General features: G+C 47.1%; 1 protein-coding gene across 3 annotated transcripts in view; it reads left to right on the forward strand.

Moving 5' to 3' along the window:
• RGS7 (regulator of G protein signaling 7) overlaps positions 1 to 18381 on the forward strand; it is an 883903-nt gene that overhangs the window by 605671 nt on the left and 259851 nt on the right. For all 3 annotated transcript variants that reach the window (XM_029594021.1, XM_029594023.1, XM_029594022.1), the window contains one exon: positions 12662 to 12726. In XM_029594021.1, the coding sequence (XP_029449881.1) occupies positions 12662 to 12726 (65 nt within the window). The remainder of the gene's footprint in view (positions 1 to 12661; positions 12727 to 18381) is intronic.

The raw sequence follows: 18381 nt of genomic DNA on the forward strand, positions 1-18381 counted from the left end.
TGGGGTTTTCTGTGGGTCAAGCCATTCTAATACTGTCTTTTGACCTATATCTGGAGTTGCTACCTCACCAGAAGGCTGTATTCTGGCCTTTCTTTTGGTGTGTGGCATTTCAAGGGAAAAAAAATTTAGATAACAAAAGCCAAGAGAAGTATAGGTAGTTATTGTATATTCTATACAAAGATTCCACTTTGAGAGGCCAGATAGAGTCAAATACAAATTAATCCTACCTGGAGGTGTTGTTTCTCAGTCCATTTTAATTTCAAGTTGTATTCGGAGAAATAAGAAGAACTAAGACAAAATCCGACAAAATCCCGGCAAAGCCCGGCTAAGCCCTGCTTAAACGCGCACAGCTTAAGCAGCGCGCCGGCGTCGGCTGCGCGCCGCTAGCAGTGATGGTTAAATGCAGTCACTTCCGGATCTGGTCTAGGCCACGCCCCTCCGTCGCGAAGGGAATCAGCTGTAGTTGTAATTAGCAAGCCGTCGGGGCAAATGCTTACCCCCGGGTGCAGGACAGCTTTTTTTCAGGTAATAAATATGTCCTTCTCCTCCAGCCTCCAAAGAATACCACAGCAGCGATGGTTAAATGCAGTCACTTCCGGATCTGGTCTAGGCCACGCCCCTCCGTCGCGAAGGGAATCAGCTGTAGTTGTAATTAGCAAGCCGTCGGGGCAAATGCTTAACCCCGGGTGCAGGACAGCTTTTTTTCAGGTAATGAATATGTCCTTCTCCTCCAGCCTCCAAAGAATACCGCAACAGCAATGGTTAAATGCAGTCACTTCCGGATCTGGTCTAGGCCACGCCCCTCCGTCGCGAAGGGAATCAGCTGTAGTTGTAATTAGCAAGCCGTCGGGGCAGATGCTTACCCCTGGGTGCAGGACAGCTTTTTTTCAGGTAATGAATATGTCCTTCTCCTCCAGCCTCCCTAACTACAGGTTTCTGACCTCAGCTTGGACAACTGGCTTCTGATTCCGGCTTCTGACTTCTGGCTTCGGCTTCTGACTACTGCCTCTGACCTCGGCTCGTCCATGGCTTCTGATTCCGGCCGCTCCACTGGTTCTTGACTCCAGCTCTCGTCCAGGAGGCCCCTTCCTAAGTCCAAGCGGCTCGGGTCTTCACGAGCTCCTCTTGGGGGGACCGCGGGCTTCCAGTGGTGAAGTTCCAGCTGGCCTCCTGGCTTCGGCCCTTCTCTTCTCAGTCTTCAGGAACTCCTCTTCAGACCCCAGCCTTCAGGAGATCGCACGTAAGTCCAAGCGGCTCGATCCTCATGGGCTCCTCCTGGGGGGACCTCGGGCTTCCAGTGGTGAAGATCCCTCCGGTCTCCTGTTCTGTGCCACCTCCCAGCTTCGACATCCACAGTGGGCCTCCCTACGGTGAGTCTTCATCTGTCTCAGCCAGCTCAAGGGTCCACGACTCCAACAGTTTGCAAGGCCATGGACCCGGCAGACGCCATGGGCTTGAAAGCCATTCCCGGAATTGCACAGCGGTTGCAACAACAGTAAATCTGCATTGACTCTCTGATGACAACCATGTAGAGACTAGCCGATCAGATAGATGGAGCCGCTGTATTCAGTCCTCCGGTACCTGTAGCCACGGCCAATATCGGACCGGCCACGCCCACACAAGTGCCAGCACTTACTCGGTACTCTGGGGAAGCGAAGCTCTGCTGCGCATTCCTCAATCAGTGTTACATCTGATTCAACCTACTGCCAGCCCAGTTTCCTATGGATCGGATTAAAACCAGCTATATTATTTCATTGTTGGACGGCATACCCCTGGCGTGGGCCTCCCCACTATGGGAGCGTCAGGACCCCCGCCTTGCGAATCTGGAACAGTTTGTCACAGCTTTCTGACATATCTTCAATGAGCCTGCCTCTGAGTTACTTCAGCTACGTCAAGGCAACCGGTCTCTTGCCGAGTATGTGGTGGAATTCTGTACTCTGGCAGCCGAGCTAGACTGGAGGGACAACAGTCTCCACGGTATATTCCTGGAAGGTATCTCTCCAAGACTCCAGGATGAGCTAGTGGCAAGAGATCTCCTGGATGACCTGAACGGCCTGATCGATCTGGCTGGATGGGTGGACCGCCGTATTCAACACTGTTTTCGGGAAGGGAGGTCCAGTCGTAAACCCAGTAACTCTGGGCTTACATTTCCCTGACCGGTATCCTCCTCCTCTGCATCTCCCGGAAACCAAGACATAGAGCCTATGTAGTTAGGTCGAGGTCCCATCTCTCAGGAGGAGAGAATACAATGCCACGCTCAAGGGCTGTGCCTTTATTGTGGTGGCAAGGGGCACTTCCTGGCCCGATGTGGTGAGCGGCCGGGAAACGCCAGAACCTAGGGATCAAAGGGAAGCTGACCCTAGGCAATACATGTTCTGCCTCCTCATGTACTGTACCGATTACCCTCGTCTACCCTGGGGGCACATTTGATACGCTGGCTCTGGTCGACTCCGGAACTTGCAGACCTCATCCAGCTGTTGCAAATTGGGGTCCAACCCCAAATTCCTCCTATCCGGGTGTCTTCGATTCACGGTACCCTCCTTCCGGGGAGCATTACTACTTGCACCAAGTCCTTGGTCCTTCGTACCAGCATCCTGTACAAGGAAGAGATCTCATTACTTATACTGGAGAAGTCCATGCATCCCATCATCTTGGGCTTACCCTGGCTACAGAAGCATTTCCCAGTCATACAATGGGACAACCTTCAGATCGCAGCTTGGAGCCCGTCCTGTTTTTACTCCTGTCTGACTAATATTCCTCGTCCCAGTGTGCCTCTCCTGACCACACCCATGGCACTCCCGCCACAGTTCCAGGACTATGAAGATGTCTTCTCTAAGGAGAAAGCTGAACTCCTCCCGGAGCACCGGCCCTTTGACTGTGCCATAAATCTGATCCCGGGTACTACGCCTCCTAGGGGACGTGTCTACCCCTTGTCCCTTCCAGGGACTCGAACCATGACTTATACCTTCAGGAGAATCTAAACAGGGGCTTCATTTGGCCCTCTAATTCCCCCGCCGGGGCCGGCTTCTTCTTTTTGGCCAAAAAGGATGGGTCACTCCGACCCTGCATTGATTACCGTGGCCTCAACACAATCACACGGCGGGACAGATATCCGTTGCCTTTGATCCCTGAGCTCTTAGACCATCTACAAGGAGCTAAGATCTTCACCAAGCTGGACCTTCGGGGTGCGTATAATTTGGTATGGATACGACCCGGCGATGAATGGAAGACCGCATTCAATACCAGAGATGAGCACTACGAATATTTGGTCATGCCCTTTGGCTTATGCAATGCCCCTGTGGTCTTCCAGAACCTTATGCATGAGGTCTTAAGGGATATGTTGCACACCTCAGTCATAGTGTACCTTGATGACGTCTTGGTGTATTCAAAGGATTTACCCACAGACCACATACAAGTGCGGCGAAAAATCTACAGAAAATCTGCGATAATCGCCTCTTTGCCAAGCTAGAGAAGTGCCAGTTTGAGCAGGAATCCTTACCATTCATTGGCTATATAGTCTCATTCACGGGCTTCTATATGGACCCTGATAAGGTGGTGGCCATTCGAGATTGGCCACAACCGGTAGGGGTTAAAGCTCTACAACGCTTCCTGGGCTTCACCAGTTTCTATCGCCAGTTCATACCCCCACTACACCCGAATGGTTACCCCGCTCATGGCCCTTACCAGGAAGGGTGCCAATGTGAAGAATTGGTCCCCGACTGCGATAAGTGCTTTCCAGAATCTGAAGGAAGCCTTTCTTCTTGATGTCTGTCTCCACCACCCGGATCCGCAGCACCAGTTCATTGTGGAAGTGGATGCATCGGACCTTGCAGTTGGGGCTGTCCTGATCCAGTTATCCACTAAAGGCAAACACCTACCCTGTTCCTATTACTCTCGAAAATTCTCTCCAGCAGAGAAAAACTACAATATTGGCGATAAGGAGCTCCTGGCTATCAAGCTTGCGCTAGAGGAGTGGCGGCAATGGCTGGAGGGAACCCAATACCCTGTGATCGCTTATACGGACCATAAAAACCTGGAATCCTTGTGCCAGGCCATCGCCTGAATTCTAGACAAGCGCGATGGTCGCTCTTCTTTAGCAGATTTAATTTCCTCCTCTGATACCAGCCAGGCTCCAAGAATATTAGGGCAGATGCCCTCTCACGCACAACGGAAACTGAAGATAACCCGGAACCGCCTCGATATATCCTCGATCCAGCCAAGGTCCTCATTGCAGCATCAGAGGTGGTTCCTATGGGTAAGATGGTCGTACCCGCTCACCTGCTCAAGAAAGTGATGTCATGGGCTCATGACTCCTTGACCGCAGGACATTCAGGGGTTGCTCGGACCTTGGACCTGCTGACCGAATATTACTGGTGGCCTAAGGTCCGGAGAGATGTTGGTCTCTATGTTAGCTCCTGTCCGACCTGTACTCGACAGAAGACGCCGCCTGGTCGGCCCTGGGGACTTCTCCAACCATTGCCTATCCCACCGAGCCTTGGACCCATTTGTCAACCGACTTTATCGTAGACTTGCCAAGGTCTGAAGGGAAAACTGTGATATGGGTCATGATCGATAGGTTTTCGAAGAAGGCCCACTTCGTCCCCCTCTCTAAGTTGCCAACGGCACCTGAACTCGCCAGTCTGTTCGCCCTGCACATCTTCCATCTACACAGACTTCACCTCCATATTGCCTCCGACCGGGGCTCACAATTCACGGTGAAATATTGGAGGGCACTCTGCAGAAAATTTGAGGTCCAGTTGGACTTCAAGACCGTCTTTCATCCCCAAGGTAATGGTCAAGCGGAACACACAAATTGGATTCTGAAAGCCTTCCTCCGAGCCTTCATGGGAGATCTACAAAATGATTGGGTGGCTCTACTCCCATGGGCGGAATTCTCCTACAATCACCATAGGCATTCAGCCACTGGTAGACCACCCTTCCAGGTGGTATATGGGAGACGCCTCCGACCTCCCTTGCCTTTACCATTGGCGGTCCCTTCACCTGCCGTGCAGCTCACAGCTCAGCAACTAAGCAGCCTCTGGAGCTCTACTTGGGAGAAACTGCAACGCACCGCAGTCACGGCGAAGAAGTACGAGACCATCTGCAAATTCCCACCCCAGCATTTCTTCCCGGGGACAAGGTATCGTTAAGTACCAAAAGCCTTCGTCTGTGGTTCCATCTATGCGCTTGGCTCTGAGGTACATTGGCCTGTTCCCCATCACGGAACGGGTGGGTGCTGTCTCCTACCGACTTCGCCTTCCCGCTATGCTCCAAGTGCATAACGTTTTTCACGTCTTGCTGCTCAAGCCATTGGTCTTGTCCGTCTTCCATAACAAGATTCCTGACTCTGCCGCTCCCGCAGCCCAGGAGGATACGGTCTACCAAGTAAAGGACATCCTGGATGTACGGTTACACCACCGCGGATGGGAGGGCTACGGTCCCGAAGAAAACACATGGGAACCAGCCTCTAACATCCTGGACAAGGGTCTTCTCTGCCAGTTCCACTTGGATCATCCAGCAAAGCCAAAACCCCCAGGAAGGGAGCATAAGAGGGGGGGTACTGTTAAGGTACTGGGCTGTGCCCCAGTCCCTCCACTCACCTCGGGGCCGGCCTGGCCTGCTGTTGCTCTGTTCCTGCTGGCAGGGCCCGTCGGGGCCTCTCCCGCGGCACTCCCTCCTCGAGAGAGACACCACCAATCCATCGCGGCTGTCCCCGCCCCCTAGGCACGCGCGTGCAGGAGCTCCAGAGCTAAAGGGGCCAGCGCAGGAACAGGCAGGATGGCCCCAGATGATTTAAGATGCTGCAGGGGTATTTAAACCCTGCAGCTAGGCCTGGGTCCTTGCCTTGCAACAAGGCAAGGACCCAGGCCTGAATTGTACAATTCTGGTTGCCGCATCTCAAAAAAGATATAATTGCAATGGAGAAGGTACAGAGAAGGGCTACCAAAATGATAAAGGGAATGGAACAGCTCCCCTATGAGGAAAGACTAAAGAGATTAGGACTTTTCAGCTTGGAGAAGAGACGGCTGAGGGGGGATATGATAGAGATGTTTAAAATCATGAGAGGTCTAAAACGGGTAGATGTGAATCGGTTATTTACTCTTTCGGATAGTAGAAAGACTAGGGGGCCCTCCATGAAGTTAGCATGGGGCACATTTAAAACTAATTGGAGAAAGTTCTTTTTTACTCAACGCACAATTAAACTCTGGAATTTGTTGCCAGAGGATGTGGTTAGTGCAGTTAGTATAGCGGTGTTTAAAAAAGGATTGGATAAGTTCTTGGAGGAAAAGTCCATTACCTGCTATTAAGTTCACTTAGAGAATAGCCACTGCCATTGGCAATGGTAACATGGAATAGGCTTAGTTTTTGGGTATTTGCCAGGGTCTTATGGCCTGGATTGGCTACTGTTGGAAACAGGATGCTGGGCTTGATGGACCCTTGGTCTGACCCAGTATGGCATTTTCTTATGTTCTTATGTTTCTTAAGGTTCACTTTCTTTCAGGCCTTCGGAGCGCACTGTTAACCTGTAATTGGACGCGCGTTTTCCCTTACCTCTTATTCAGTAAGGGGCGGAAAACGCGCGTCCAACCCACCGAACCTAATAGTGCCCTCAACATGCAAATGCATGTTGATGGCCCTATTAGGTATTCGCGCACGATTCAGAAAGTGTGGAGCCAAGCCGCACATTTTACTTTCAGAAATTAGCGCCTACACAAAGGTAGGCGCTAATTTCTTCCGGCACCAGGAAAGTGCACAGAAAAGCAGTAAAAACTGCTTTTCTGTGCACCCTCCGACTTAATATAATGGCGATATTAAGTCGGAGGTCCCGAAGAGTAAAAAAAGTTTAAAAAAAAGAAAAAAAAATTTGAAGTCGGCCGGCGGATGTCGGGTTGAAAACTGAATGCTCAATTTTGCCGGCGTCCGGTTTCCGAGCCCGTGACTGTCAGCGGGCTCGAGAACCGATGCCGGCAAAATTGAGCGTTGGCTATCAAACCCGCTGATGGCTGCTGCTCCTTTTGCCCGTTTCTAGCGCCGGACCTCATTTGAATACTGTATCGCGCGCACAGGCGAGTGGCCTGTGCGGGCGCCGGGAGAGCGTGCGTTTGCCCGCTCTCCTGCAGACTTTACTGAATTGGCCTGTTTGAGAGCTACTAGTTGCTACCTTCGTCTTCTGGCTATAGACCCAGGCTTCTGACTACTGGCTTCTGACCTCGGCTTGGACTACTGGCTTCTGATTCCGGCTTCCAACTTCTGGCTTCTATCTTCGGCCACTGACCTCGGCTCATCCACGGCTTCTGATTCCGGCTTCACTCCACTGGTTCCTGACTCCGGCTCTCATCCAGGAGGCCCCTCCTAACTCCAAGCGGCTTGGGTCCTCACGAGCTCCTCTCGGGGGGACCGCGGGCTTCCAGTGGTGAAGTTCCAGCTTGCCTCCTGGCTTTGGCCCTTCTCTTCTCAATCTTCAGGAACTCCTCTTCATACCCCGGCCTTCAGGAGACCGCACGAAAGTCCAAGAGGCTCTGGTCCTCCCGGGCTCCTCCTGGGGGGACCTCGGGCTTCCAGTGGTGAAGATCCCTCCGGTCTCCTGCTCTGTGCCACCTCCCAGCTTCGACATCCACAGTGGGCCTCCCCACAGTGAGTCTTCATCTGTCTCAGCCGGCTCAAGGGTCCGCGAATCCAACAGGATAGAACAGATGGTGGTTCTCTACATACTCCATCAGTTGTTTATTTTCGACCTTTTCTAAAAGCTTGGCTAGGAAAGGTATAGTAGATATAGGATGAAAGTTGGCTAAATTTTCTGGATCCAAATTGGGTTTCTTTATTAAGGGTTTCACCACCGCAAATTTGAGGGTATCAGGGAAACAGCCTTCTTCTAAAGATAAATTTACAATGTCGGCTAAAGGCCGAGCTACAATATCTGATACTGATTGAAGTAGTTTTATGGCTAAAAATTCCTGAGGGTGTGCTGCCAGATTCATGTTTTTAAGAACGTTGACAATTTCCAAAGATGAAACTAGATCGAAAGTTGACCAACTACTGGACGGGTTGGACGGAAGTGCAATAGTCTGTTTCGTCGTAGCCGTTAGATTATTAAGAATAGTAAGAATCTTATCCGTAAAATAATTAGCAAATTTGTTAGTTTTATCTTGTAGGTTATCTACTGCAATTGCTGTACTTGTAGGCTTTATAAGGTCAGAAACATAAGAGAATAAAATTTTGGGGTTGAACTGGAATTTGTGGATTTTTTCAGCGTAAAAATCACGTTTTACTAGATTAATAGCGGATATATAATTCTGTAGAACTGTTCTATATTGGTTTAAAGTAGTAGGGTTACGGGATTTGCGCCATGCTCTCTCTAGGCGACGTAAAGCCTTTTTAATGGTTTTTAACTTGGCCGTAAACCAAGGAGCTTTATTAGTCTCGTGAAGAGTTATCTTTTTCCTAATGGTGGGACAAATCTTATTAGATAATTCTGCTGTAGTGGATTCCCAAGTGTTTGCAGCGACTGCTGTAGAGGAAATATCTATTTTTGAAAGGGCTTCTGGAAGAGCACTAATAAGATCTTCTACTTTACAAGATTTTCTGAATTCAATTTCTACTGTCTTAGGGGCCCGTTCTGCTGGTGGTATGTTAAATATCAAAGTGGATGTAATGAGATAGTGATCAGACCAGGGCACAGGATAACTGTTAGGAGGTATTGTTATACTGAAGGCCTCATTTATAAACATAAAATCTAAAGAATGACCCGCTTGGTGTGTAATTGTATTAACAATTTGTGTAAAGCTTAATGCTTCTAGACTAGTTAATAATAACTCACATGTATCAGATAAAGAAAGAACATCTACATGTAAATTGAAGTAGCCAAATAGTACAGTGGGGTTGTTTGGATAAAGGATAGTAGAAATTAATTCAACTAATGGTGAACAGTTAAGTTCTAAAAGTGGATGCAACTATTGGTGTCATTTCATTTTCAGACCATGTGCCGGTGACACTCACTTTGAAGGGCGAGTGAGGACCGCAGGGTCCCTTTTCATGGCGAATGTATCCTAAGTTGTTTCTTGATAAAAAAATTTCACACTTACATACAGGTTCAGTGGAAGGAGTATTCAGAGCTAAACGTCTCCCCGGAAATCTCACCGGAGCTGTTCTGGGAGGCAGGGAAGGCAGTGATGCGAGGCCATATTATAGCGTATGTTGCTAAGGTAAATCGGCAGCGCAATGCAGAAATACTATGCTTTACTGGAGTACTTAAAAAGGTGCAGCATCAGCATATGGCCACTATGTTGCCAGTTGACAAAGACCTGGCGGACCAAGCGCGCGAAACGCAAAATACTTTACTTCACCAAAAATCATTACGATATTACCGATATCAATTATACAAATATGGCAATAGGGCGAGCAGAATGTTAGCTAACTTAGTGTGACCCCGAAATCAAAGGTCGGTTATTACAGGCATTCGAGGGCAGTAGTCTTATGCAACTGGAGCATAAGACTACAGCAGCGGATATTTCAGCTCGGTTTCTGGAATATTATAAAATGCTGTATGCCAAAAAACTTCCTGACCCAGCCACCATAGAACAGTTCTTCCAGGGGCTGTGGATCAACTAGAAGGGCTGAATAAGCTTATTATTTATTTATATATATCAACATTTGATCTCAATTGAGATATCACACCAGTTTACATTCAGGTATTGTATTTCTCTATCCCCAGAGGGCTTACAATCTAAGTTTTTGTACCTGAGGCAATGGAGGGTAAAGTGACTTGCCCAAGGTCACAAGGAGTAACAGTAGGACTTGAACTCTGGTCTCCTGGTTCACAGTCCACTGCTCTAACCACTAGGCTATTTCTCCTCCCCATTAGTGAACAAGAGGTATATGCAGTGATACAGGGATTGAAGGTGGCGGGTCAGGAGTTTTACAAAATTTTGAAATTCCAACTTCTGCCCTCGCTGTCCAAACACTATAATGAGCTACTTGTTACCAAAGAGCTTCCTGCTGAAACCAATTGTTCAACCATTGTGGTCTTAACAAAAAAGGATAAAGATCCTTTGGAGGTTAGCTCGTACCGGCCTATATCTCTGATTAATTGTGTTAGGCACTATCACTCACTGTACTGGTATTGCTACACACGCATCCAGCGATATTTTGATGAACCACCTTTTCCGTATGCTGCTGCCAGGCAATCATTCTAAAGTAAAGTTTGGGGGCATGGCCTCCTGTTAGCATGCCACACGATCCTGTTGGTGTGGGTGGAACCCACAACATCCCCCTCTGTAGCATTCTGGCACTACAGGATGGTAACGTTTATGCAACTGGAGCATACGGACTGCACTGCTGGACTCCGCAAGTGGGATAAGAAGTACGAGGAGTGTTGGCAGGGGTGTTTCACACTGTTACCTAAGGACTTACAAACTGGACTGTTGGAAACTGGTTACACTTTTCAATGGGACTGAATTCCCTGGTCTCGGGGGGTTGGGAGTGAGAGGGGGGCTGCTGCGGGTTGTCTGAGGTTGTATGATTGATTGAGTGAGGGAAGAAATAGGAGTGAATGTGGAGGTTGCATACGGTATGTGTAGGAAGAATGTAGGGATGAGGCTACTAATTGGGATGATATGTGGTTGAGTGGGGGTTACTAAAAAAGAAGAAAACGGGATTTGCATTGCATGCGTTCAGCTGATTGGTCTGTGCTCTTTGTTATTATTGGCGATACTATATCTGCTATGCCGTGCCCTGTTGGCACTGACTGTATTATACTGTTGCGTCTTGCGCATGGATACAAACTCTTGCTGTTAATAAAAATTATTTTGGAAAAGAAAGAAGTTAAGCAAAACTTCAACTCAGTAAAAAACAAAACCAAACTAACTTTGCAGTGCAACCAAAAACTAGTGCATGGGAAAAATACCGAGTACAGTAATTAAAAAAATTTTCTACTGAGAATATATATATATATATGCACCTTGTGCTTTGTTTGAGCATGTGCAGACTACTACAAAGTTATTTCATTGATGAAAGAGGTCAGGTTATCCAAGATCAGAAAGAAGGCTTTTTGTTGTTTTTTTCCTTACTTCTGGAACAGATTGCCCAAGGAGTTGCATTCTATTTGAGATTTTCGCTTTTTTAAAGCAGATCCTTAAGACATAATTATTTGTCCAGGCATTTCCAGAAGATTAGTATTGATCTGTTAGTTGTAATGTTACTTCTCATAATGAATATATGGGATAGCTATGAGGCTGTATTTGGAACAATTGTTCAATGAGAGGTTAGAATAAAAATAGATGAGGTTTTAATGGAGTTTTATGGATTTGGAAAAGGGCCTATTTGGGGAGGATAAGAATGGGTCTTTTGCTGTTGCTTTTATTGATTGTACATTATGTTCTACCACACTTTGTACACCTATGGCAGTAAGACATATAAAAAAAATGTTATTTACATTATTATTATTTTCTGTCCATGAAAAAGTTCATAGATAAGGGGACAAACAAAGATACCTGGAAATCTATCACAAAGCTATGTTTTATTGTTTAGAACACTTGAGATAGTACAAATTCTTTTTTGAGAACTATAAGGAAAACTTGGCTAAGAATGTTAGCCAAACAAATGTTATTTTCCAATAGGAGATTTTTTTTTTCCACTGAACTCACATTGGGTTTTTTTCATACATTAAGTTATAATAAGGACAGGAGCACAGGACACTAAACCAAGTAGTGGTGATGCTGCAGGGCAGAACCATTCTTCAGCAGACATTTTTTCAGAGGTGCATAATTGTGTGGTTTGAATCTGGAGGAAATTCTTGATACTGTCAATTGCCATGATGCAGGGTTTTCTTTAGCCCTTTTATAAATGTACTTTAGCATGCCATATACCATATATGGAAAACACTGTATTTCCCCATTGCAAAAATAGATGCTAAGACAGCAGGTTCAATTTCTAATAATCCTTTTATTTTGTGATTACCGCGGTGTGACAATAGCTCCCTCTAAGCCAGGGATGGGCAATTCCAGTCCTCGAGGGCCGCAAACCAGTCGGGTTTTCAGGATATCCCTAATGAATATGCACGAGAGAGATTTGCATGCACTCTGCCTCAGTCATATGTAAATCTTTTTCATGCATATTCATTAGGGATATCCTGAAAACCCAACCGGTTTGCAGCCCTCGAGGACCGGAATTGCCCACCCCTGCTCTAAGCTGAGCCCATAAGTGATCATTTCAGAGCATTGCTCACAGATTTTTACATGGTTGTTCATATGCTTATTTTTCTTTGTGCTATATACAGAAATGAAATACTAATGCTGGCGCTCAAAGTTGTTGGTTTAAATAAATTGTTGCTCAGACAAAAAAAAGTTTGTATACACCTAGTCACTCCTTGGAGCATTGATTGTGACACTGTTGAAAGTATTCTTAGATTGTTAGAAAAAAATTACAATTTGTTTTCTTATTATTATTATATATTTTACAGTAAATAATCAAGTATTTTTAGCTCTATTTTCCCCTATTACTAAGTAAATAATAGCTCCTATACTGATATCATACTATATTTAAAATTCTGAATGTCAATGAGAAACTCTTTAAAAGCCAAAAGTCAGCAAGGCAACAACTCTTAGGTTTTCATTTTGGTCTCTGATGTTTACAAAAGAGTAAGAAATTATTTTCTGTGTTACAGCGGTTTATCTCTGCAAGCGAACAATGCAAAATAAAGCACGGCTTGAGCTCGCAGACTATGAAGCTGTAAGTACCGTTGGTTATTTTTTTCTGGAATTCAGATGTTAAATAGCAAAAATACCACAAATGATAGATAGACACATGTATGTCAGCATAATTCCTGGAATAAATTGAACAAAGAAGTTTGACTGACTAGAGGATTAAAATAGAAAATTATTACCTCAAACACAGCATAACTATCTGAGAATAAAAATGTCCAAAACTGAAGGTCAAGGGCATTATTGTGCTCTAGGGGTCATGTTGTCACCCCAGTGATTATTGCTTTTCTGTAACTTGGCAAAGTTCAATCAATATCTGTTTGTTTTGAACCCTAAGGGCTGTTAATGCTAACACATGCATTAAAACAAGTGCAGTACATGTGTAAGGTAATATTGATGTATAAAAGCCCCTATGCAGTCTACAACCTTGAATATAGTCGTATTAAAAATAATAATTCTTAAGCTGACCATGTATATTAACTATTTAAATACTATGGTAATGGCCTCATTAATCATTACAATGGTATTAAGGCCTACTGCTCTGCTATATCAGCAAGCATAGATCAGCCACATTAAATATTGTAATATCATGTAGCACTTAAACATACAACTTTCTAGCATACGTCTTACTGCATATATAATGCAAAGCTACACCTCCTCCACACTAAACAACACATGCAGATACAAATCTATACTTATTTCTTCCTATATATGCATTTTATGATACAAAATAGTTTACACAAAAACTAGTACCACATACTAGAAATACAACATAAAATCTTATGCAAGAAATAAAAGACTATACAAGCTATACAGTAGAAATACAATAATATAATAATATATATAGAATATATAGAGGACAAAAGATAAGAAATACAAGTACATTCTTTGGAGCTTTCTGGCAGACAGATTGGGGTAGATTTTTAGAAGTTACATGCGCGCATCCATATGTGTGCGCTACCTGGCAGATTTTATAACATGCGCTCGCTGGCGCACGCAAAGGGGGGAACATATATGCACTTACACGCGGCGATGCATTGGGGCCTTCCCCAGTTCCCTCCCAGTCCTCTCCAATTAAGGAGAGGACTGGGAGGGAACTTCCCAACTCCCTAGACAAACCTCCCTTCCCCTTCTGCTATCCTGCCCTCTCTTGCCCTCTGCCTATCCTAAATCCCCCCAAATTCCTTGTCCTACCTTTTGCTCCTGCTTCTGAGCAGCAGCAAGTTGCGCAAATGGCCGCTATGCCGGGCACCTCTAGCCCCGCCCCCGGGACCGCCCCTTTCACTAATCCCAGGATTTACACGTGTCCCAGGGGTTTACTTGCATTGCCGGGCCCTTTGAAAATTGGCCTGGTGTGCGTAAGGCCCGGCCTCGCGCATAAACCCCCAGGATTCACGTGCATAAGTGTTTTAAAATCTGGCCAATTGTGTGGTGGTGAGGAGAATATGACTTTAAACACACTTAGTTTATGTAGGATGGTTTTGTGTCATGATCATGTGCGATACAATGAGTGATCCTGCTTTTTTTATTACTATTGTAACTGTAAAGGCAGGATGCCTTGTCTTAGAGTAGTATGATGGAGTCTGAGGACAAGTTAGTGCATTCTGTGCAGGAGGGTTGGAGTTGTATGGTTCCTATAGCTTTTAAGAGGATAGAACACATCAGATTTGCTCGTTCTGTGTTACGTGTCCCGTCCCGCACCCGGGCCTACTCACCCTTGCAGCTCTGCATCCTCACTCGCGGCTGTGGGCAGCCGTCTATGCCCCTGAGCACCTACTGCCTCCTCCGCTGTTCCTGACTCCTCTGCGGACCTCCTCAGTTCCCAGAGGGTCTCCCCACGTGGGCCGCGGGGAGACGCCATCGTCCAGCCTCCTGTGGGCCCTGGCTTAGGCGCACGTGTGCGCCTCTCGTTCCTTTAAAGGGGCCGTAGCAGGAGTCTAGCCCACGGCCCCGGATGATGACATCATTGGGCCCTGGTATATAAGGCAGGGCCCCTGCTACTAGTTCCTTGCCTTGGCAACAGGTCTCCACGATTGTTCATGTGCATGTTGCCCATTGTTCCTGGTTCCTGATCCTGACTTCATTCCTGGTTCCTGCTCCTGACTTCATTCCTGGTTCCTGCTCCTGACCCATAGCTTGGTCCCTTCTTAGTCTTGTTGGATTGATTCTCTGGCTTTGACCCTTGCAACGGTGGACCACGCTCAGGATTGATTCTCTGGCTTGACCCTTGCTATGTTGGACCACGCTCAGACTGATTCTTTGGCTTTGACCCTTGCTACGTTGGACTACGCTCTGGACCGACTCTCTGGCTTTGACCCATGCTCTGCTCTGACTCAGTACCTTGTCTTGCTCAGCCGCCTGCCCTGACCCCAGCTTGCCTTGACTACGCTTTTGGTATCTGCTTGGACTTGGCCTTTGGCCTCTATTACTTGGACGCCCTCTGTCTTTGCCTAGTTTCTATTGGTGCCCAGGTCTCTGGATCTCTACCTCATCTGGACCTACGTCGGTCCGTTGATACCTCTGCTGGTTCCCGGCAACCCTTGCACCTCATCTACTGGGAATCATCACACGGAGGCCCACCTAAGACCAGCCTGCCCCAGGGCTCACCCTTCGGAAATGAGGGCTGGTATTGGTGAAGCTCCAGTTGGCCTCCGTCTCCTAGTCAGTTCCACCTCCTGACGGTGGGGACCCGTTGGTGCTAAGAAGTCTGCTGACCCCCAAGGTTTATTGGCCCTTTCGCCGTTACCCAGCGTATTGGGTCAGTTACATACTAGCTCAGGTTACCACCGACCTTAGGAATACATAATTCCTTCTACGTGTCTCTGCTCAAGCTGGTGGTATTCTTGTGGCCTTCTCGTAAGGCTCCTGAACCTTCCCAGCCTACCACGGAAACCAATACCATGTATCGTATTCAAGAAGTCCTTGACTGCCGGAGAAGAGCCCCGAGGAGAACTCATGGGAGCCTGAAAATAACATCTTGGACAAGGGATTCCTCCTCCGTTTTCATCGTGCCCATTCAGGCAAAACCAAGCCTCCAAGAGGGGGGAATAAAGGGGGGTACTGCTGCGTATCCCGTCCATGGTAGGCCCACGCTCAGGCCTACTCACCCTTGCAGCTCTGCTCCCGGACCTGGACCATCCTTGCTCGCAGCTGTGGACAGCTGCCTATGCCCCTGAGCACCTACTGCCTCCTTGGCTGTTTCTGACTCCTCCGCGGACCTCCTCAGTTCCCTGCAGGTCTCCCCACGTGGGCCGTGGGGAGACGCCGACGTCTGGCCTCCTGCAGCCCCTGGCTTAGGCGCACGTGCGCCTCTCATTCCTTAAAGGGGCTGCAGTGGGAATCTAGCCCGTGGCCCCAGATGATAACATCATCGTGCCCTGGTATATAAGGCAGGGCCCCCCCCCCCCACTAGTTCCTTACCTTGGCAACAGGTCTCCACATTTGTTCGTGTGCTCATTGCCCATCATACCTGGTTCCTGAACCTGACTCTGATCCTGGTTCCTGCTCTTGACCCATACCTTGGTCCCTTCCTAGTCTCGTTAGATTGATTCTCTGGCTTTGACCCTTGCTACATTGGACCATGCTCAGGACTGACTCTCTGGCTTGACCCTTACTACGTTGGAAAAACAAAAACAAGACCAATGCCTTGGAAAGAAAATTTATTCAATACAGCAATGCCTGTCCGACTCTGGCCGAGTTTCGCCCTTTCGGCTGCATCAGGGGCTCTTAAAATTGCATAATTTATAGAGTGTTTTCTCAGGCACACATGTGTAATATTGGAGATATCAGCTGATTTGATTATTTATAGTGTGATTATGGAAATGACTTTTCAATCGTATTTTGACCAGTGTTCCTCGGGAAATCTTTCTATCCACAGTTTGTCTAAAAAGGAGTGCTGCAATTAAGTGCACACAACAGCACATTTCACCGAAAAATTTGTAGCTGTCTCCTTGAAGTTCAAAGCAGACTTTCTCACATCCGTGGCTATCCTCGACCGATTACCGCTTTGTTTTTTGAGTCCTTCCTTACTACGTTGGACCACGCTCAGGAATGATTCTCTGCTTTGACCCTTGCTATGTTGGACTACAGTCTGGACTGACTCTCTGGCTTTGACCTGTGCTCTGCTCTGACTCAGTACCTGGTCTTGCTCAGCCGCCTGCCCTAACCCCAGCTTGCCTTGACTACGCCTTTGGTATCTACTTGGACTTGGCCTTTGGCTTCGGCCTCTATTACTTTGGCGCCTTCTGTCTTTGCCCTGTTCCTATTGGCACCCGGGTCTCTGGATCTCTGCCTCATCCAGACCTGTGTCGGTCCCTTGATACTTCTGCTGGTTCCCGGCAACCCTTACACCTCATTTACTGGGAGTCATCACACGGAGGCCCACCTAAGACCAGCCGGCCCTGGTACCCAAGGGCTCAGTCTGCGGGGAACGAGGGCTGGTATTGGTGAAGCTCCAGTTGGCATCCGTCTCCTAGTCAGCTCCACCTCTCGATGGTGGGGACCCATGGGGCTTGCCCTATGGGTAGCGTCAACCCCACTTCGGGCCAAGGGTCCATTACCAGCACAATACTCTGGTTCTAGCTGATTCTACCTTGGTAGCTCTTATGGGAATTGTGCATTGTAGAAGCAGGGAACCTAAAGGCTAACATAGGTCTACAGGATATTAGTGACCCTCTTATAAACTAAAGGCATGGTCCTGCCTAACTAGACACAGGTGAGGATTTCCTTTGAGCCTGTATCTGCAGTATACCTTCCTTGTTCCCTTCAGCCCCAATAAGCCTCATTGACTCATAACTTAAGAGTTTTAAACAGCTTTATATTGATTCATTTTGTGCAGTTTTCCAGTTTTCCCAAAACATAAGTCATACTGGTCACCTTTTATAAGATTTTATCACATAACTTTTCCTTTAAATTCTAGTAGTTGACATCATAGTACCATAGCACTTAGGAGTAGCTGCCGTTTTACCATCAGTGTCATATGTATATTTAAATACTCAACTTCTATTTGTTATAATGTACAGGCTTAGCTCCGATTAATCTCTGCCCCGGCCAATAGACTTGCAATCAAAGACCTTGTTTAGCTACTAGGTTCTTCATCTCACAATACCAATTACACAATAAGAACATTTGTAAACCTAACATTTAATAAGCTTTTGGAATGGAAATGCTACAGCTACCCAGCCCCGTTTAGGCCTACTTAGCAAATTCCCTGCATTTAGTTCTTTAGTTTTTGCAGGAACACAGTTGCATTTTATACAGCAAACTCAGCTTCAATTAACAAGCATCACCTAGATAGGATTTTAGACAGTGCTGGGGAGGAACCAGCTGTCATGGTACATGTGGGCACCAACGACATAGGAAAATGTGGGAGGGAACCAAATTTAGACTCTTAGGTAGAAAGCTTAAATCCAGAACCTACAGGGCAGCATTCTCTGAAATGCTCCCTGTTCCACGTGCAGGTCACCAGAGGCAGGTAGAGCTCCGGAATCTCAATGCGTGGATGAGACGATGGTGCAAGGAAGAGGGATTCAGTTTTGTTAAGAACTGGGGAACCTTTTGGGGAAGGGGGAGTCTCTTCTGAAGGGATGGGCTCCACCTTAACCAGGGAGCTGTTATGCTACCCGATCGTGTTCCTGCACGACTCGGGCCCCCTACCTTCTCCAGCGGGTCCGCTCCGACTTGT

Source organism: Rhinatrema bivittatum, chromosome 3 (assembly GCF_901001135.1).
Source record: "Rhinatrema bivittatum chromosome 3, aRhiBiv1.1, whole genome shotgun sequence".
NCBI lineage: Eukaryota > Metazoa > Chordata > Amphibia > Gymnophiona > Rhinatrematidae > Rhinatrema > Rhinatrema bivittatum.